Source organism: Malurus melanocephalus, unplaced genomic scaffold (genome assembly GCF_030028575.1).
Source record: "Malurus melanocephalus ecotype Western Australia unplaced genomic scaffold, MMel_1.1 scaffold_100, whole genome shotgun sequence".
NCBI classification, from domain to species: Eukaryota; Metazoa; Chordata; class Aves; order Passeriformes; family Maluridae; genus Malurus; species Malurus melanocephalus.
The window spans coordinates 2,093,278-2,115,505 of record NW_026623332.1 but is presented as its reverse complement, the minus strand read 5'-3'; the positions used below and the strand labels follow the sequence as shown (position 1 = coordinate 2,115,505).

The window sequence follows — 22,228 nt, the reverse complement described above, 5'->3', positions numbered from 1 at the left end:
GGATTTCCCTTTACTCCTCTGGTCCTTGAAACATGCCATGGACTGGTAGTGAAGGCACAGCTTACAAATCAATTCATGATTATAGGTAATCTGTGAGTTGGTACAGTTGAACAGTCAAACTGTGTCTGCTAAAACCTGAGTCATCTCATTCAAACATCAACTTAGAATTCCAGTTTGCTCACTTGAAGTGGAAATTATTCTCTTTATGTCCGTKGTAAAAGTTCTCTGGAAACCATGGGCTTATAAAATGTATCTGCAGGAGAAGTGCTAGACATATGGSCAGGAACTTCATGCACCTTAAAATTACTCTGTGTACGGAGCACCCATCAGGATCTGCTGTTTGATAATCCTCGGCAGTCTTAAATTCATCCTTGCAGGTAACCCCAGCTCCCAATATCGTTAGCCTTGACAACTGCTGYTCTGCACWTAGATAATGGTGATGCTGATGYGATGGAACTTCTGAARTCAAGGTGCGGGTCGCCSGGSAAGTTTGCAGATATCGTTTAACTTSAAGCTGCAAGAAGCACCGGCTGCATCAAATAAACTTCCAGCGTCTGGAAGAAATGACATTCAGCTGCTTTCACGGTACTCTTACGCAAAACCTAGAGCATTGGTGTTTTACTCCTCTTCAGTTGAAGTTTTCAAGGGAAGAATGTCGGAGAGTGAACCGCACCATCACGAGTCTGTGTAACAGGGACTGCCGMCTTGAGGCTGCCGCTCCCGGGAGGGGCGGASAAGCGGCGYGGGCGATGGCGGCCGGATCCCTCCYGCACACYGAGCCGAGCCCCAKGCAGCGAGYGCCGGAATTAACYGAGCAGCGGGCACCRCACYGGTGAAAGMGACMGGGGCCGAGCCAGGCCGGCTGTCTGTGCCCGCCTCCCGCGATGGCAGCGGCACCGCCTCCCTCAGCCGCCTCAGCCCAGCCCGGCCCAGGCGCGGCCTCCCCGCCTATCGCGAGCGCGAGGCATGCTAGGAAGCGCCGGCACCAGGCCGGGACAACGCAGGCGCGGGCGGCGGCGTCGCGGTGCGGGCGGCCCATGGCCCTGGGCGGCGGGCCACGATGACCGACTACAGCGAGGAGCAGCGCAACGAGCTGGAGGCGCTGGAGTCCATCTACCCGGACTCGTTCACGGGTGCGGGGCCGCGCCGGGGCCGTGCCCGCGGCCGGCGTGCGGGGGGGAGGAGCGGGAGGCCGCGCCGGGGCTGCCGCGGGTCTCGGCGGGGTTTCGAGCAGCGCGGCTCGGGAGGGTGTGCAGGGTGTTTGTTCGCTTTCTCCAGCCGGGAAAGCGCTTGATAGCGCTTGTGGCCGGGTCCCTGGGCGCTGCTTTGCCGCGTTTAGCGCCGTGGCACAACAGCGTGGCGTGGGCTCCCGTGTGCTAGCCGGGGATGTGCTGGGAGGATGCTCTTCGGAGAAGCCTTTCAGGAGATGCGGCCCTAGGTGGGAATCGCGGAATTGGCTTGTGTGCCGACCAGGTTTTCTTTCCGGTGACAAGCATGTCGCGACCGTGAGGCACGGGATGTTTTAGGGTACTTATAGGTGCTGTTTTCTCCAGCAAATGTATTGCTACTACTGACCTTATTCCATTGCAGGTGGAAAAAAGGCAAGCTGTAATTCCTTGGTGCAGCATGTTGTATTGCTGAAACTTTCATATTGCGGAGACATTGGTTCATCAGTTTTTCAGGATTTTCAATTTACAGTCAAACAATTAAGAGTATCTACCATGCCAGCTAATCCAACATGATTTATGGCACTCGATATCCAAAGAATATTAACAGTGGGRAAACCGGGGCCTTTTTTGTTCCCTTCCTGCACAATATCTACTCTGCCTAGAGTTCCACAGCATCTTTCTTACTTGGCAGTAACTTCACCACACAGACATTTGCCCAGTACAGTTGCCATTGCTTCAATCTGAGGATCTTTTCAAGTCCTCAGTTTTATGTTTAAGATTACTTAAAGGTTTATGGATTGATTTTTGTTAGCTGGGGATGCTGAATAGCTGGTACTGATATGGAAGTAATATTCTTTCATACAGCCTCTACTCTGATGCTTGCCCAGAGTTACTGTTCACTCATGTAAGGCTTTTATGCTCAAGAGAAGAGAGGGGAATAAAGATAGGAGTAGTACATTATCAATTAGGCAAAAGTCAGTAGATACTTTGAGAGCATGAAATGCTACTTTGGGCATGGTTATAACTGTGATGCAGAGTAGTCCTTGTATGAGGATATGGTCTGCAACCCACTGTTGTGCAATGATTTTTTTAATCTGTGAAACACAGATCCATAGCTCTTGCCATGTTGTGTTGTCTATAGGAGCTGCCTGTTGTCTGTCTCCTAGCTGCCTAACTCATGCACTTTCATTCTTGTACTTTGCATGGTTAGTAGCATTTCTTACATTAAGCTGTCCTAGATATAGGTGCACGCATACTGTAAAAATAGTCCAGGGTCAAGAGTGCACTGGATGATCATCAGACACATCTAGAGCAGTGAACCAAATTAGCTTTGCTAGCTTCCTGCGTGTGTTCAGTTCACTACCAGAAATCATGTTATATTTTTGCCCTTTCTGTAACAGTGAAACTTACRGAAGAGAAAGTTTTCCAAAAGTGAAACTTTTTGGTATTGTTTGATGATGTGTGGTCTCATTCAAAGAGCACTCCAGGCATCACATCACATGGAAAATAGCTGTTAATTGGAAATTATTATGTTAATAAGTTTAAAAGTAAGTATAATAAGTTTAACACTCTATCAAGAGCTTACTTTCTTCCTTAGTCTTTGAGAATTTCAGTTTTAGTGATGTGAAGAAGTAATTGTCTGATTTAACGACTCTTTCCCTGACTGTTGCTTTTTTCCTTTGACCAGTACTGTCAGAAAAGCCAACAACTTTCACAATCACTGTGACATCTGAAGCTGGAGAAAATGATGAAAGTAAGTTGGTCATATCTTACTCATATGTTTAAGCCTAATTCTATCACCAACAGCTATGTATACCTCCACTTAAGTCCTTGTAGGGGCCTGATACAGCAAACATTCCTCAGCAAATACAGTTCAAGGATTTGGGTGGTCCTTGTTTGCAGAAATGTTATGCTCTCTTACTGTGAAACTGCTTTCTGCTGAATCTCAAAGGCTTTGTAGCATAGCTTCAAAAAGTATGGGTTACCATCTTTGTAGCCATTTACATGTTGTGAGAGGATTTTTTTCCAGCAGCTGTGTGTATGCCAGCCATGTGGGAGAGCTGAGTCTGTGTGCAGTGAATGTGCAGCCTTGAGGAACAATTCCAGAGCAGAAGGCTGTGGGTCCCAAGTCCCTGTGTGTTTGTTAGGTACCAGCAATTGTGTGGGCATGTTGTAAGCAAGCCTTGCTCCAAGCAAGTTTGAAAGCTGCTATTTTGGATACTATAACAAAAGGAATAAATTGGTGCTGTCTTGTTTAGTTTTAAAGGAGCAAGTCCTGCTTAGAGCAAGCRTTTGTGCTGGAGAGACTGCTGTGCTGCCAAGAATTGTGAGTCTGGAACTAAAAGAGAGCTTCTCCCTGGTATTCTGGAAGGAAGTGTGAAAGGAACTTGGTTGTCTTTTACCTTGTTTCCAGGTTACCCTGGTTCTGGGCAGCTTCAGACTGAATRCATTTTTCTTAGGCAGTTCTCTGCTTAGTGACTTCCACTGGACATAGAGTCTTTGTCCCAAGATTTTGGTGGAGCCCTGGAACCCAACACAAAGGTTGATACTCCAGCTGGGCACACAGAATTTGAAGTGTTGATATGCAGAGTTTTTCTCTAATTCAGTCATTGGGACTTCATCATTTTCCAGCTTTGAGTAGAATATGAGGGGGAAGAGGTTACGGCTCTAGTCTCTATTACCGGTCAAACCACAGAAGGTTTTCTAAGTCTTCCTAAAGACATTTCAGACGTGTAGGTTGTAGTGGCTTGTGCAAGTGCAAACTTTATCATCTTAATTTCTTTGAACTCTTGGGTTATGTTTAAATCTGTTCATATTGTTTTAACATCTGTGTAATAACACTGTTCCTTAAAGACAAGAATGTTTCATATTTTATAATCTTTAGGCTGTTGATGCAGTAGAAAAATAYACAATTAAAGTTATACAGAGTTATCACCATAAAAGTATATGGWTTTTTATCTTGTAGCTGTCCAAACAACCCTTAAATTTACCTATAGAGAGAAATACCCYGATGAAACTCCACTGTATGAAATTGTCTCACAGGAGAATCTTGATGATAATGATGTCATGGACATTATAAAACTGCTAGAGCAACAGGTAAGGAAAATGGASTATCTTGCTACAGTTTGGTACCACTTCACATTTTGGCTGGAATTTCTCTCTCAAATCAGTTTTGCAAGGTATATGCTGCTGATCTGAAATCTGTTCTGTACTATAGGGACTGACTTTGAGGCTTGAATTTGGTGAATGATATTATKGAGGTAAATTATGTTAATGAGGTAAGATATAGGGCTGATTCAGTGTGTGCTAGAATTCAGTGCCTGCTATTCTAACATAGAATAATGAAATGGAAGTGCCCTAGGGCTTCTCCTCTTTTGCAGTTCTAGCTTGAGGTGAATTTGTTTACCATATATGTAGTATTTGTGAAAATAAGCCACCTTAGTTTTATTTGGAAATAGTAAAAAATGCCACATTGATTCTTGATTCTTTTTAGTAACTTAACAGTTTGAGTGATGGGGTGGATCTTATAAACTTTTGGGTTTTGCAGTGAGAGTGCATTGTGAAGGAAGGAAGGCAACACTTGGTTTCAGGAATTCCTGACAAGTCCTCACTGCCTAAAAGTGCCATAATATGTTCAGTGGGCATTTTTTTCAGTTTACTTCATATAACCTTCCTTCTATCAGCTGACATTTTTTGATTTTCGTGGATAACTGTTTCCCTTCAAAGAAGCATGTAATAGAGTTAACGAATAAATTGTTTAAGGAGAAGAGAAGTTCTGGGTGACTTGTCTCTTATGGTTTATGATATTCAGATTTTATCATTGTTATTCTACTGTAGGTTTTGTTTTATTCATGAAAAAGCCTTTCAGAAGATGTCTAATGTGTTGATAACCTGAACACAGATATTCATCTCTGTGTTTTGCTGCACACCCATTTGGGGATAACTAACTGGATTAACTGGCCAGTTGAATTTGAATTTTACAGTGAGCTTTTGAGACTGGTTTAGAATGTGTCAATTGTGCCTTCTACATTTACACAACATCCTGCTTTCTAAACATATTTATACATTCAGTTTCTGAAAATTTGATGTTCCTCTGTTTGAAGTTGYCTTTTTGTGTTGTAGGCAGAAGAAAATTTAGGAATGGTAATGATCTTCACCCTAGTCTCAGCAGTACAGGAGAAATTAAATGAAATAGTGGATCAAATTAAAACACGAAGAGAAGAGGAGAAGAAACAGAAAGAAAGAGAGGCAGAAGAAGAAGAGAAAGTACGTTAAATAATGTTTTCAACTAAAAAGACTTTCAGCATCTTTACAATGCATTGTTTTGATGCAGGAGCAGTTCTCAGTTGCAATGGGAACGGAACAGCTATCCCAAAGATGATATAATTGAAACTTAAGAAGGTGTTCAATACACTTAAATTTTTTTTTTGCCCTTTTTCTAAAGCAGTCTTTTTAGAGGCTTGCTACATGTTTACAGTCCCTTCTAGCATTACTTCATAAGGCAGGGATTTTTCCCAAATGAAATTTAAGTTGCTGTGGATAATTTTTTGCCGGAAGAAGGGGAGCAAGAGGGAATGGGGAGCAAAAAAGGCTAGAATTGTCATGCTGCACCCAGGCTCCATGGTKTGAGGAAGGCTGTCTTCCTTGGCAGACTGAGCAGATAGGGTRGAAGCAGTGGGACTGGTTTTCAAGACTGGTTTGCCCTCCTTGTACCTGTCCTGTCTACCAGCCACTGTTTCACCATTTTTACCAGTTTTACCATTCATGGATTGTGCTGTGATAAGTCCAACTAATGAGTCCTCATTCACTTCCTCAGAAATAGCTGGAGGGTGATGGGACTTGGAAGGCTCTGTATTTCTGAAAATGGCAAATAAATGTCTATAAAAGGGTTAATATATTTTAATGGGCAATATTTCAGTGTAGATTGCACTTAAGGGTTGATAAGAAGTGCTGCCTACTTGCAGATAATCTGTATCAGTGGGGAGTTGTGAACCATTGCACTCTTGGTCCAAAAGGAGTACACAGGCTTTTCCATGATTTTCCACCTGYGTATACTTCTTTGAGTCTCATGACAAAAACCATAAGAATGTATTCTTTATATATTCTCAGGATTAGGATKAATTTCTCAGAATACTTCACAGCAAGCAGTGCTTCTGGAGTGTTGTAATTTTTGTTGTAAATAATTAAGAGAATGCTCACCTTTACATGTAGCTTTGCAATTTGTGTTTGCAGCCTCGTTTTTTGTTTTTTCAGCAACGTTTTCATGGCACTCCTGTTACCATTGAGAATTTCCTTAACTGGAAAGCCAAATTTGATGCAGAGCTCCTAGAAATAAAGAGGAAAAAGATGAAAGAAGAAGAGCAAGCGGGCAAAAATAAATTAAGTGGTATGTTTTAGCACTGGTACCAGACCATAGTCTAAAAGTAATTTTTACACAGATGATAGATCTTGGCATCTGGCTCCATAGTCTGCATGCCTTAGCTTTGAACTGGTTCTCCTGTCATGCCCCCTTGCTCGTGTCAGGATTGTTTCTACAACAGGTCTCACACTTGCTTGTTATAGATGGTACAATATCAGTCATCCCTCTCCCAGCCACCATCTTCTTCAGATGTTTTAAAAGATTTTCTGTTCCCCAGTGGGTACCCTCTGGATCTACTTTTTAACCTGATTACCTGAAAAAAACATGACCAGTGTGATCATGCTATATCACTATTTTCTCCTCACTTCTGAAGGCTTTTGAAACTTTTGGCTACCTTTGATGAAATTTGACAGAGGTGGAAATTTTAATGGTATTAAGTTTCATTAAAAGCTGTACAGGACAGATGGCATGTTCAGTTCCTCTCTGAAGGGTATGCATTTGGGAATTTGCAAAGATGAGATAACAGAAATCAGGCTTCTGRTTTTTCTGTTCTTGAAAGTTCTGTTAATGTGTGGTGTCTCTTTTCCTCTATACAAATGTAGTTTATAGAAGTTTCCTTTTACAAAACCAAAACCAGGTTTATTCTTGAATGTCATTAGTGTAATTTCAGTATTGCAAACCAGTCTTGATCGTGCAAGCTTGAATAAGCAGTGCAAATGGTAATGGAAGATAGGTGGTTTATGAGGAGAGTCCTGAGCTTTTCTTCCTGTTCCTCCCAGTCAGAAAGGCTTCACTTTGTGTCCCATGATATTGCCTGAACAGCTGTGCATGTGTAGGAGCCTGGTGATTTGTGTGTAGATCCAAGTTGCTTTTTGAAGGGGATAATGTATGGGAAAAGGTGGAGGAGTCAGCTAATTTCCTTTCCAGTTCCCACAGAGGATTTCTTACGCAATGCAAGATGAAAACGAAAGCAATAAGGACTGAACACAGGCTGTGGGGTGTAAATTTTTTTGCCCCCCATTATTAAAGTCTTATTAAAGTCTTATTAAAGTGACTATAAGAAACAGTGATCCATTTCACACGTAAGAGGAGGCGGCTTGTTGGTGTGAATGAATCCTGGATGAATAGTCAAAAAAAAAACCAGAATGAGGAGCTTACAGAAATGAACAGTTAAACAAAAAAAAGACTGCTAGAATTGGTTGATTTGAAAAGACTAAAATGCATGTGCTGGCTACTGTTGCCTTAGGTTGATAGTAATTTCAGAACTGTACATGCTCATATATTATYTTTTATTCTGTTTCTAGGTAAACARCTGTTTGAGATGGATCACAACCTTGACACCTCTGACATACAATTCTTGGAAGAAGGTAAATTTCAATTTGATTCCACAACTGAAAGGCAATGGCTTGAAATGGTCAAAATTCCGAAGCAAAATCTGTGTTATATTTCTGACTTAACATCTTACATCAGAATCACTTTTACTTTGGAAGAACTTCCTGAGAAGTACTTTTTAGCAAAGCGAACAGAAGCAATTCTAATTTTTCTCAAAAACAAAACCTTTTCAACATGATAAAAGTGTATAGCCTTGTTCTTGAGATGATCTTATTTCCATTGCTTCTATTCAAATGATTGGACTGGGAGCAAAACCAAAAAAAAAAAAAAGAAAAGGAAAAAAAAAAGACCCCAACCCAACCCTGATTTATTTTTTATCTTTTTTACTAATAGCCAGCTTTCTAACCCTTCATTTCAAGAACAGGTCTTGAAGTTCTGTCTCCTCTCTGACCATCARCACTGATTGTAAACATCTTGCAGGTCAAAATAAATGCTGTTTGCTTATGTGCAACCCGGTTATTCTTCATGGTTTGTGCAGATGTGCCTGCACAACTTAAAATATTGACTTGGTGCTAGATGAAAATTTGGTAAGCCTGTGCCAGAAAAACGTTAAATCTGGAAAATTTGTGGGAGATAAAGCATATAAAACTACTCACAGTAACATACTTACTTAATTTGATGTTCCGCTTCCTAGTATCGTAGTTTAAAATACCTGATTTTTGAGGTAAGACAGTTCTTTAATGTAGCTGCGTTATCTACTGGTATCACAAAACACAGGCAGAAGAGAGTCAGGATTCTTTTCTGCTAGGAACAAATAACGAAAAATTTTATGAATGTCAGTATAAACTTAAAATGATAGTAATGGGGAAGTTTAGTTTCTTTTAGTTTTTCAGGGAATAATTTAACCTTGTCTTCCTCCAGAATACCTAACGTGAAGATGGTTTGCACATGGCACATTTGACTGCCTCAAGGGAGGAACAGACCTCCACCTGGTCTCTCTGCCCAGATGATTTGGGATTAATTCTTTAATTTGTAATCCTGTTGCTACTGGTGATTAAAAACTCYAATTTGTTTGCATTCTATCATAGATGAGGCAGGTTACTAAATCTATTTTAATATTACAGTAGCATGTACTGCTAATTTTCAGAGGATAATGGCATTGTCTTGTAAAGGTGCTTTCAAATCCARTGAAATAATAGGACCTTTAAGTGGTGGCCAGAAGATGTCACTGTTGATATTGTAAAAATAAAATAGCAGGAGTATTCAAGTTTATCCTTAGATCAACAGCATCTCTTTCAGAAGAAAATGTGAAAGTAGGCAAAACTTCATCTTGTTTGTAAAATTCAAATCTGAGAGCAAATATATGTATGCTTGCTCTGTGGTATGTAAGGAATTTTTTACAAACCCTGTGCATTTATCTCACTAGGGTAGTAKTGATTATTCCAGTTGTGAGGTCCTKAGCTCTGACTTTGGCTGTCCTGGGSTAGAAAGGATCTCTGCTTCTGGCAAATGTAAATGTTAATTTCATGCTCCAAATGAATTCTGAGATCCTGTGTGATGTTTCTCTTGACTGGGTTTTGATACAATAAAAAAAAACCACCTCATTTTAGCTGTAAAAAGATAWACTGTGGCATTTACTTTTCCATTATCTATTTGATGTATAAAAAGCCAAGTTAGCRGCAACCTACATTGAAAAATTAATGTGAAATAGTCCTATGTGTTTTATTGTTGTTACTSTTTCCCTTGTTGCATGAAGATAAATTATTTTTCTGTTCCTTAACAGCTGGAAACAATGTGGAGGTTGATGAATCTTTATTCCAAGAAATGGATGATTTAGAGTTGGAGGATGAAGAGGATGACCCTGACTACAACCCTGTTAATTTAGATAGTGATTAGACATATTTGAACTGATTCTGTCATCATTATGGACATATGTAAGGAGAGAGGGGCTGGCAGGAAAGCCACAGCATCTGTGGTTTTAGTAATGCGTATTGTTTTTATTTTTTCGTAATTTTTTTTTTCCAAAGAAAAATACCAAAATGTTTTAAATCCAGGAGAATGGTCTTCTGATGACTTTCACTATAAATAAATTTACTTAAATATTTCAAATGAAAAATTTGAGAAATACTGATCTGTCGGAAAATGCTTTTCTATTTTCTCTAATTTTTTTCCTTCCCACTTCTGTAATTGTCATAYGAAGAGATGTGGCAGCAAGCAAGATGGAAAGATGTTGCAGCGAGCACTAAACACCTGCATCTGAATGCTGAGCAGCTGTTCTGCTGTCTTCCACCTGGGATAAACATGGGCAGCTTTGGTGAATAAAAGGGATCACATACTATGCAGTTATTTATTTTTTATTTCTTCCTCCTGTGGAATTTTTTAATAATTCAAGTCAGTTCTGGCCCCAATTTATCTATATAGATAGACAGCACTAGTCACCTTTGTTGTATAGCCTTACTGAAGTTTAATGGAAACCYATTTGCATACAATTAGAATAATTTTTTTTGCCATAGTCATAAATAATACCTTCAAAATGGCAAGTTCRAGTCAATAGGAAAAAAAATCAGAATGTGAAGTCCTCTTGAAATTAGGTTGATTTGTTCAGAGAGGGTTTGGTTTTTCGAATGTGTGCATCAATGAACTTCTATGAAAAGTCAAAACCCACCCTAGGAAGATTAGTTTGCTTTTTGCAGCAGACTGTGTTGAAACACTATGAGTGGAGTGCAGATTACAGCACCAGGGTTTACAGAGTGCTTTATAGGTTTGAATGTAACTGGTGTAGATTTAGAAGCATCTTGTTGGCAGCCTGTGAAGGTTAGCACAGAATGCAGTAAAGCTACACATCAACTTGGGGATGTTACCCATCCTGCAGTTGGAGCTAACAGATGTTAGACTCCTCCCTTACCACCTCCAAAAAACCCCAAACACTGCAAGAACTGCGGTGTTTAAACATGCTGTGTTTGAAACTGCAGCGCTCGAAGGATGATGGTGTCAAAAGACAGCTTTCCAGAGAGACAGGCACCTCAATGATTAAACACTGTGTGCTGAATTTTAAACACTGTTAGTAGACTGCCTTAATTGTGCCAGCTTCARTCTTTGAAGAGGGTTGCACTAAAGTATCACATTGCTTAGAGGAATAATAAATTTATGAATTTCAGTATTTGAAAATTCCATATTCAAAATGAGAAGTTTAACTATTGAAATAATGGCATATAAGATTCTCTGTTTATATTGCTCAAGAACATCTGTTTAGGATTAACTCCTTTAACCTATTTTTTTTWAATTCAAGATGAATGAATTTTTAGTAGATAGAAATAAGTGTTGAAGTACCTTGTAAATACTTTTATAAATTAACCATGTGCCTTTGTTCCTACCGTCCTCTCTTTGATTTTGGCTATTAAGAACACTAGATAAGCATCTAGGTCTCAATGATTATGTTGTATGTTTCGAAGCAATAAGCAGGATCTGTGCTCCAGCAGAGTTACCAAATACATTTTAAAAATTGTGAGCTAATGTGATATTAAATCTTGTCTTTTCCAAAGATAGGGTTGGATTGAAAGCTTCATAGTTACTACATCCAGCTTCCTATTTAATTGCTAGGATGCTTTAAAATGTTCTTCAGTACTGAACTTAATTTATTTCTGGTATGTCTCAATTCTGCTGCATAAAACCCCATTTAATTCCTAAGGCTGCTTTCCATTTTCAGCTATGTATGTTTAAAACTGGTGGTGTTTTTTCATAAAAGGAGTGAATCCAAGAATGCTGTGTAATCTGTGCAAATGCGGTAATCAGAAAATTTCTAAGTGGATTGCTGACAAGAGTCATCTACTTATGAAAGAAAGTTTCTCATGAATTATATTTCTAGAATGAAATTTTCTAGTCTGTTTTCACACTAACATATTTATTGGTTCTCATGCAGAGAATGTATAGCTTAAAAATGTTAGAATTATGTAAAACAAGTTTAAATGTGAAAATGTTTTTGCTGTTGTATTTCAAAGCAGAGGAAATAATAAGGGTTGAAGTGACAAAAAAAATGCATAAAGTCTGTTCCTCCAGCTCTTTGGAAGAAGTTTTAGTGACTCAATCTGAACTGCAGATTTGTTTAGSTTTGTTAGCAATTAACATCTGTGAAATAAAAGGGAATTTGACTGAGAGTAAGCTTGGCTCTGTGTATGTTACTCCGCTGAAATGAACGGAGAGGAGGGATTTTTTGTAGAAAAGGTTTAGGTGGGGTRTTTAAATTTGCTTGTGTACTTTGGATTAGATTGAAAACTAATTCTAATTAAGTGAATAGAATCCTGTTCACAAACTTTGATAGAATTACCGTAATTTAAAATTCTGGTGCTGACAACCTTTTTTGTCTATTGCTTTTAACTGCCTCAGTCCAAAGCATGCACTGTAATGCATGGAGGGAGGAAATAGGGTATTACAACACTGCACTATGACCAGAGCAAATTTAGTTCTGAACTAAAGGCTGAATGTTTTAACATTGATGCCAAAGCTTTGTGAAAATTCAGAGGATGGTGCCTACCACATCAAGATGCTGTAGGAGCACAATCTCAAGTATGCTGCAAAGCCTAGGATTTTGCATCTATATTATAATTGCAGTATTATCATCTCTCCTTCCATCTATTTGACATGCATCACARATACATGAAGGCCAATATGGGAGCTGATAGTCCCCCACTTCCCAGGAACTTGCTCCCTAGACTCAGCCCCTCTAGTGTCCTAAGTATTTAAACCTTTCACAGCTTACAGGCCACGTCTACATACCTATTGAAATGAATGCATTTTTGTAACTAATTTTTAACTTCATGCATATTTCAGAAAAATCAGTGATTTATGGGTTGTAATACCTTTATATCTTCATGCTTCACTACTTCCAAAAACAAGAATGTGTTTAATTGGCAAAGCACATTAAACACAAGAGAAGCACGTTACTAGTGAGGCTCTTACACCTATATCTAGGCATCAACATAGAAGAGAGTCAAAATCAAAGAGATTTGATTTAGTTACAATAACTGGATAATACAGCTAAGGCAAAAACATCCTGGGCTACCTGCAACACTCCACTATGGCTCCCAAGCCTTCACCTCCCCTCCTGAGGGGCAGGGCTCTTAWATTCAACCAGAGCAGCATGTCCTAGTTACAGTAAAGTGCCTTAAACACTCAAGGTACTTGTTTCAGCAGACATACAGTCTCCTAAATGGCCTTAACTCAGAAAAACAGAGCCCCTAGTCAAAAAGTGGTTCAAATGTCCTTTTGGGATATACATTATAAAATATACAAAGAGTAGAAATTAAAAAAAAAAAGATGGAATAAATACTTCAAAAAATATATTAATTTTATTCATTCATAGTACAAAAGGACTATTTTCTTCCTCCCAAAGGATTATCTTGCACAGCACCTAAAGCACACACATTCCATCCTGGACACCACTTTCTTAGCCTTCTTAGCCAATGCCAACACTGATCCAACTCCTAAGCATGTGTGTTCATGTTTRAAAGTGATCCATCTAGAGAAGTCAGCCAACTGAAAACAAGTTCACTAGTAAACTAATCCTTGGTGGAAGAGACTGAATCATGAAAACATAGAGGACTGGTCACAGTGGCAGCATAGACACATTTAGAGAGGTAAACCATGACGAGGAACTTCAATGAAGTAACTCCATCATATATTTATCCACGGCTCATTAATAGTGCATAATTTGCTACAAGACATTAGGTGTTGCTAATTTAAGCAACTAACAAAATAACACATTTTCTAGTAAGACAAAGATGGCAATGTTTCGGTAACAGTTTTATCAGGATGTCAGAGTTTTGACTGAACACAAAAACTACAGGTTTACTCCAGTGTCGTGCTTTCCCAAAGCTTCCAAGCATTCATGGGGACATAGTTTAAGAATTGTTGAGTTAGGGTCCATGGTTCAGCAGTTTAATGTTTTGCACTCAATAAGTTCCAGAAACAGGTTACAAAGGTATCCTTTATGGAATCTTCTCTGATGTTAAGACCTGAGAAGCATGGCAACGAGCCTAAAAATAGGTAGGGAGAGGAAAAGAAAATACTTCAGTGAACAAAAGCAGCACTTTAAAGAGCTTCTTTCAAACTAGTAGTTTAGTAATCTTAACAAATATAAGGGGTTACATTTCATCTTAATTAAATGGGAAGTTTCAAGACAACACTCTAAACAAATTACATTTTTAAATACAAATCATATATTTGAAAAGAAGGGGAAAAAAGTGGCAAACCAAAACCAAATGAATGCACACCCCCCTGCCAAATCCCAAACACCATTTCTTTTTCCACTGTGTCCTGAATTTTAAAGCTTTTTCCAATAGGAAAGGACAGCCATGTTTCAGATACTTCTGACATGTTCAGGTCCAGAAAACACTTAGGACAACACCTCATTTCACCATACACATGTTAAATGCAGCTAAGCAAGTGATTCAGTTGCCAGTTATTTTGTAGTTTAAATAAGTCTCTCCTGAAGCTTGAACATGCTGAACAGTGCTAATAAAACACCACAGAATTGGAACATGGGTGCTCAGGATCAATTTAACAGTGCAGGAAAGAAAAAGCTTAAGAAATAAAAACCACATCTGGCAATCAGCTGAAAACTTCTAAGGTCTTAAAAAAGACAAAATGCCGAAACACATAGACAGGATTTATGACAATTTCAACAGATCAAACCTCTGAATGTAATTTTGTACTATGAGTGTTTTTAAGTAACTGACATGCTCACACTAAGTTACTTAGGAGAAAACATTGTAAGAAAATGAGAAGTTTAAAAAAGCCTAATTTACATCTGCAAATAGCTGAAAGCTTCATACAAGACTCAGCTGTCAATTCCATCAAGGTGGCATTCATTTATATACAAAACATTTTTGGTTTTGATATCCTGGGATTACATAGGCAGAAAGCAGGAGAGAAAAAGAACAAGGAAAGTGAAGAGATGTAAAAATCCACCATGCAACCATATATGCATATGAATTTAAAGAAGAGATGCAGATGGTCTTAAATTTTCACAAACWGAAACTATGTGAGATACTTACGGCTTTCTCTTCCAAAGAGAGCACCCCATCTACAGCCACTATTTGGTATTGCTTTTCCTTTAGGCTACCCACAAATTTCCGAAGTAGTTTGACACCAGATCCATCACTGTTTTGTTTCAGCAGTTTCTGCATTTCTTGGGAAGAACATCCCGGGTCAAACAGTAGCAAGCATAAGCTTTTGTTCTTCTTCTCTTCTATTCCAACAACAGTACGACTATGACCTAATACCAAAATAGTTTCAGTAGTTAAAAAACACATAAATCCCATTTATTTCCTTGTAACACACGACTGATTTTCAGATCAAGGAAAGCATTACTTGAAATTTAATAAGATAGTTGTAAGTAAAAAGTACATGTCAAAAACTTGAGATCCCAATGACATTCAACTGTTACATCCAATAAAAGTACAAATTTTAATGTTGCTCTTACTAGGCAAGAAAATTACGGGAAATAAAGCCATGCTTTCAATTCAATGAAGAATAAAAAATGCTGCTCTGAACTGCAGTACATATAAAGAAAGGTAGAGAATAGAAAGGAACCAGTATATTGTGACACTGACCTTGATGTTGCAAGTAGATAGGAGGTTTGGAAGTACACACCACCTTTGCACCACCTTCACTATCTGTAGAATAGTAATGCAAAATCCACTCAAACAAACGAGGGTGCGTACCCATGGGGCCAGTGGGTTTATGAAAGTCAATGATTCGGCACCTACAAAACATTGAGAATGAAAACAATAAAATTTCAAGCAGATTGTTTGTTAAACAATTTTTTCACCTCTAGGTATCTTCCTCCTGCACCAAGTGGTCCTTACTACCTTTTTTTTAAATACAGGAATATTTAAAAAGTACAGGACAAATAATTACAAAGCAATGCAACATATATTGTCCCAAACTGGAAAATTTATTACACAACCAAAAGTGCTCTACTCTGTTCAATCTAAGAAGATGTTGTGAAGCTTGCAAAATTGTTACATTTTTTAATGTGATACATGAACACTAGGGAATCCAATTAAAAGCCACAGAAACTAACTGAAATTCATATTCTTGAGAAAAAAAACTTATAGAGAGACAAAGTTTTTTTAAACATGTGGTATAATTCCACTTCAAATCTCAATGGTCTAAGACATTTATGTACCTCCTATAAGCAGTACATGTACCTRTAAGTTCATGTTGCATTAAATCAGAACTGTTTATATATTGGTTAAATTCAGTCATTAAGGTGGCTTTGCCATCACACAGCTGGGAATCCTAATCTTTATAGGTTAAATCAGCACTTAAAATCTCTTAAAAATAACAGCAACAACAAAAAGCAATATTTACTTTATCCTGAGACTGGTTAACAGTGAATAAATTTCACATGCTCCTATCCATGCTTTGGAACCATGTAATCTGTTGTTGAAGTGAGATGCCCCATGAGGATCAAAACCTTCTCTCCAGGCATCTTCAATCATGGACTGAATCTTTGGTATACTAGGAATTAGTGTAGTATCTGAAATAGAAAAGCTTTTGAATTGTTGTTACAGTGATTGAAATAGTCTATTAATTAAAAATATTCAGCTTCTTTTATAAGACGCAGTTGATGCTACAAAGATGTACCAAAAAAAAATAAAGGTAAAACTTCAACCACATCATGTCTTGCCTCTGACACTCTCACAGTAAGTTCCAGTGGTATAACAATCACTTAATAGGTATCATTGACCTTGTAAGACTTGCTGTGTAAATGAAAAGGCAAAACATCAGTCACCAGGTTGTCATCCAAGGTACGTGACACAAACAGCACTTTGTTTAATACCTCTCAGGCAGTCGTTGTAGAAGCTGTTTTGCAACAGTGAGGAAAGGAGCATTTGGAAATTCCTGTAACCACAACCCCAGCCTCTGTCACCCAAGGATGAGTGGAAGTGATCTACTCCTGCTGAAAGCCACACACGCCTCACATCTTTGTTCTCATTCTGATAGTACTTGCACAATGCTTCAATGACTCCTAAAAGAAGACAAAATAGRAAGTTTATCTGTGAAATGAACTACGAAATTTCCCACAAAATTCCTTCCCCAACTTGGAACAGATACAGATTAATACAATTTATTTTAAAACTGATCCTATATTACATTTAGAACTCAAGTCACAAAACTGCACCTATTTAATGTGTGAACTTTCATGAATTTAATAAGCTGTGATAGTTACAGGAACCATTACAATTATATAGAAAAGGTATAAATGTGTGTCACCAATAAAGAATTCCTATGCCCCTGCCCCTGCCATGAAAAAATGGCAATTCTTATGCATACCGTGTAAACCTTTTATTCACCCAACCTGTTTTTCTTGGGAAAACTAAGAGAGGGAAGAAAAAAAAAAGGAATGGGACAGAACTTCAGAATTACTGTAAATATTTTAAAATAATCCACTTGCAGGATATTCCAAGTTCTCCTTTGTTACATGAAAGAATATGCTTGGGAATGCCCTCTCCAATTCATATATGCAAATATTCAAAGGCCCTTCATTGCCATGCTTTTGTGAAAAGAAGTATTCCATAATCACAACAAATTATTTTCTAATAACCTCTCTGAAATCTAAATCACTACCAAGAATGAAAAGTTTAAATGTGCTATTTCCATGCACTCTATTATACAGAAGAAATTTTATTTTACCTGTCAAGAACCAAGTAAATATTTTGTAAACCAGAACCACTAGCAATAGACAAAAATACCTTTGAACTGTGGTCTTGGAAAGTAAAGACAAGGGAACCTTTTGAAAGGGACAGAGAAACCCATCTGCCCTGTGTTTTTGCACCAACTATAAAACATTTAAAAGAAATTGTATCAAGCAGACTGTCTACTGCTCCCAGTCCTCTCTTGGACTTTGTAACCAGATGATCACTGCTGTTTACCTGCAACCAGCTTACACAATATAACAACTATCAGAAACACAAGACAAAAAAACTGCTCTAAATTTGAACAGTTACACGGGATTAGGAACCAATGAGTGCTAAAAAAGCATAGAATCAAGGGCAACCAGCTTGTAATAAGACATTTGCATCTTCTGATACATACCGCATTTGTGCCCTTAAGCAGACGACTTCATTCAAAAAAAAAAAAAAAAAAAAAAAAAAAAAAAGAAAAACAGCTTCAGGTCTGAATGCAGAGTAACAAGGTACCAAGCTTTTAGGACTATAACAATAGAGATTGATTGAGAAAATAAGGTTTAGAACAAGGACACAACCAAAACTAAACTGAAGATCAGTTTGGTCACTACAAACTACGTCTTAAAAGCACCGTTTTAGTTGTGTAATTTCAGCATCTTTACCTGAGGTTTTTGTTTTTCCATCATCTATACCAGCAGCCAAACTTTCCATCATGTCAGCTTTTCTCTTATGATATTCAAAGGGCAGCATCCTTCCTCTATCAACTTCTCTTTCCATATTCTTTACAAATTGCTGCTTGAAGCCACCAGAATTATCCAAGCCATACTGTCTCTGTGAGGGACAGAATGTGCATGATTTAAATCACATTTTTAAAATTCATCTTTTGAATTAATTCTCCCATGCAGTTTCTCAAAATCACTATCAGTTACTTTGAAAAATGGTGAGATAAAATCTTCAGAATTACAAGTATTTTAGAGTTGAAGGCCAAGCTTCATTCCTGAATATGAATGTGGGAATAGGAAAGTCACACCTGGAAGAGCAGGCAGATCCCTCTGCTCCCTCTTGGCAGAGCCATTAGCACAGAGGCAGTCTGGCAAGGAGGTGGTGAGAGTGGGAAGTGAGGTACTAGGGCTGAGAGACAGGAGAGAGGGAAGCAGGACCTGGAGCAGGTGATGGTATTCCATAGAGGACAACCAGGATACTCTAAGCCTTTGGCACTCTGGCAGGGAATATGCTCCAGGATGCACTGCAAGGCAGAGCACTAGGGCTGAATGGAGCACGGGCAGCAGGTGTGCTGGGAGAGCAGAACAGCAAGCACAGAGAGCAGCCAGCCCCATCCTGAGCCAGCACCACTCAAAGCAGTAAAGCCAAGCAGCTCAAGGCTGTCCTGCCCAGCACCTCTGCCAGGATCAGTTTTGCCAAGGGGTTGAATTTGCTTCCAACCCATCCCTGCACCATTACCTCAACACAGACACTGTGACTTGCACAGATCTGGCCCAGTATAGCCATTCCATGACATCACAATTCCAAGATATTCAGCTTCTAGAGGCACAGCTGTTTGTAAGTTTACCATTTAGAAACAATAGCATACCTGCAGCTTTTTAAATTCTTCCCTCTCTYGCTTCTCTTCTTCTGATCTCTGCCGTTCATGCTCTTCAGTTTGGAGCTGCTGAGCCAATTCTAGATCTCTGATGTTTCCACCTACCCAGGAATAACATTCCAAAGTGAGAGAACTTGGTCAGGAGGTTAGGAATGCTTTGAGGGATCATTTGTTTAATTTTTAAAGATTCCTTTTCAAGCAGACATATATAAACACAACTGAGCATTAATTTTAGGAGATGCATCCCAAATTATTTTGAGCTATTAGCAATGAACACTGAACAGGACTGAGTGCATTCTGTCTGCCAGCACTCAGACTCAACTTGGACAAAGTTTATGCAGTTATTGGAGCAATTACTAGGCAAATAATGCATGTACCTCTACCACTGAGAAGACAGATTTTGTTTATTGTGTTTCACGTCACTGTTTCACTTCCCTGTTAGCAAGAAGTCACACAGTTCCTTTAATACCACACACTTCTTAGCTTCTAGGACCATTGCCAGCAGTCTCATAAGGAAGTGACAAAAATTCATGATGAGAGAACTGAAGAAGCAATCTTTATGATTCTGTTAGCCATRCTAAAATACAATTAATTTTGGTTTTTTAATGCTATGACTAATGAATCAGGAAATTATTTGCAGAAAAGAATTGAGAAAAAAACGAGGTTTTCATAAGCTATTAATTCTCARCTGATCACAGTGGAACATGCCATTGTAAACTCCATTGATGTAAACCTTCGGTAGAGCTAGAATAACAAACATATTATACTGCTGTCTTTTAAACATTTTTTGCACTAAGTTTTGTTTTTTTTTTTGGCTAACATGCAGTTCATTTAATTAACAACCATGCATAGACACAGATTGCTTTTAGCATGGTAATTAAGTAGAGCATTTGGACCAGTGACAGGATCTAACTATGTTAATTTCATTACACACGTGTCCAGCTCCCTTTAAATACAGAAATATTMATTTTAAATTTCATGTGAGATTCTATATTACAGCATGCAAATATTTRAAAATGCTTTCAAGTATTATACAGGGTGCATCCTTTCATGTACCTTCTGAAAAGTTATGTTCCTCTAAGTGTAAATCCACGTGTTCTTCAAGAATCTGAATGTTTGTACAGGTAAGACTACACATAGGACATTCATACAGCTGTTCACCATTTCCTCTGTCTGAAAAAGAAATGCAGTTTCTTGATTAATGCAATTCCTTGGGTTGTTTTTTTTTGCGAGAATCATCCCCTAACTGATACACAGTCTAAGACATACACACAGCAATGAAGTTGGTGCTGCCACTGAAATTCCCCAGTGAAAGGCAGCAAATTCTAAACAGCAGTTACTCTCTTAACTACTYAATTTGTATCTAAATACATGAAAATTTTAGACATATTTCCCTTCTTTCAATTAAGTTTTGCCCCATTTAACTCACAGTCCACAATTCGTTGTAATAATATTTGTATCAAGAAATGCTTAGTCTGAAATACCAAACCATTAATAAAAAGATGTGTTCTTCTAACAGAAGAACATTTGTTTATACGAATTTAACTTTCATGTAATAACACAGCAGTTTGTSGGCTGAAAGAATAAAGTAAAAAGTGCTGTCATTACTATTTTGTTAATCTTCCTTTATCTCCTCAAATCAATGTTCTTTCTGCAGTTTTAGGATTATTATCCAGGATACTGGATAGTACAGGTAAAGTTCAAATGGATTTCTGGAGACCATCTAGTCCCTGGTAGAACGGTCAACTTAAACTCGGTAAGTTACACAAGCTTTTCCCAGTAATCTTTTAAATAATTCCAATTACAGACTCTCCACAAACTCCCCAAAAAACATACTCTAGTGTTTGATCACTCTCACAGTAAAMGTAAGTATTCATGCTAAGTGGCATTTCTTGAAATGTGACTTGTGCCTGCTGCTTTGTTGTCCTGTCACTGGGAAAGAGACAACTGCCTGACTCCTTTACCTCTCTCAAGTCCTTAGATTTTAYCTGCACCTTCCTAGCTTCACAAAACACAAGAATTGATATCCAGTATTAGCAGTTTCTGGAAGTCATTTGCCCCAGCTTAATGTTTATGACTGGGTGGAGGAAAACTTCGGTGGTATAATCATCGAAATTCACCARCAGCTTTTAACACTACAAACACAGTTTTCTGAAACATGCCAAATGCATTAAAAACCCAAACATCCTTAATATAATAATTTTTAAAGTAGAARCTGGCATGCAGGCAAGTAAATTATTCAACCTCTGCATTATTTGCACCCGTGGAAGTAAAATGTTCAATGCTGCGACTTGGGGGGGGTGGGCGTGCTGTTGCGCAGATTCTTAAGAAATTTTAATCACCGATTATGCAGTGYGGTTGACTGTTCTGGCACATTTTGCATACTAACCATCATTTATGTAGTCAGTATAYCCAGCTTGTTACATCACAAATGCAAGTCTTCTACGGGTATCACCCACTAGCAGAGATGCCACCTTTAAGTTTCTGAAATACCTACCCGCAGCTTTGGCCAGTTAATCAAAACAAAATTATGATCACGTCTAAAATAAAATACAGTATGCAAATACATAACTATTTCCCTTGCAGCAACTTTATCCCCCGGCCGGTTCTCCGTTGCCACCCCCGCCCGCCGCGGGGAGATCCCTCYGTCCCTCCCGCCCTCCGCCGCCGCTCACCGGAGCCCGGGGCGCCCAGCAGGTGCCCGTGCCGCGYCCTGACGTGCTCCTCCAGCTCCCGCCCCGCCACCTCCCCGCAGAAAGGGCACTCGGGCAGTGCCTCGGGGCGGTGGGAGCCCGGCGGGCCCGGCTCCGGGTGGGCCGTCTCCATGTGCCGGCGGAGCTCGTCGCAGCCCGCGGCGGCGGTGGCGCAGAGCGGGCAGCGGGGCTGGGGACGGCACGGAGACGGGCGCTGGAGGTGCCGCCTGGCCGCCGCCTCTGAGGGCAGCGCCTGCCCGCACACGTCGCACAGCACCATCGCGGCGCCACGGGACGGGACGGGACGGGACGGGACGGAATCCCCTCAGCTCCGTTCCGCTTCCCGCCCAGCGCCCCGCGCTCCGCCCGCCCCCCGCGCGCGC

The 22,228-nt window shown here is 39.3% G+C and overlaps 2 protein-coding genes across 2 annotated transcripts; one reads left to right on the top strand and one right to left on the bottom strand.

The window, feature by feature from the left end:
• Positions 1 to 964: 964 nt before the first annotated feature.
• Positions 965 to 11,607, top strand: RWDD1 (RWD domain containing 1). Its single transcript, XM_057369000.1, has 7 exons — positions 965 to 1,133; positions 2,857 to 2,922; positions 4,135 to 4,265; positions 5,292 to 5,435; positions 6,423 to 6,555; positions 7,833 to 7,895; positions 9,644 to 11,607. The coding sequence occupies exons 1-7, from the start codon at positions 1,061 to 1,063 to the stop codon at positions 9,754 to 9,756; spliced, it is 723 nt and encodes a 240-aa protein (XP_057224983.1). The 5' UTR covers positions 965 to 1,060; the 3' UTR covers positions 9,757 to 11,607.
• A 1,589-nt stretch (positions 11,608 to 13,196) lies between these two features.
• Positions 13,197 to 22,223, bottom strand: ZUP1 (zinc finger containing ubiquitin peptidase 1). Its single transcript, XM_057368992.1, has 9 exons — positions 21,828 to 22,223; positions 20,209 to 20,325; positions 19,144 to 19,253; positions 18,215 to 18,383; positions 16,706 to 16,894; positions 16,234 to 16,402; positions 15,471 to 15,622; positions 14,913 to 15,133; positions 13,197 to 13,892 (listed from the first exon to the last, which is right to left on the bottom strand). Exons 1-9 carry the CDS (start codon positions 22,123 to 22,125, stop codon positions 13,845 to 13,847), a joined length of 1,473 nt encoding a protein of 490 aa, XP_057224975.1. The 5' UTR covers positions 22,126 to 22,223; the 3' UTR covers positions 13,197 to 13,844.
• Positions 22,224 to 22,228: the final 5 nt, after the last annotated feature.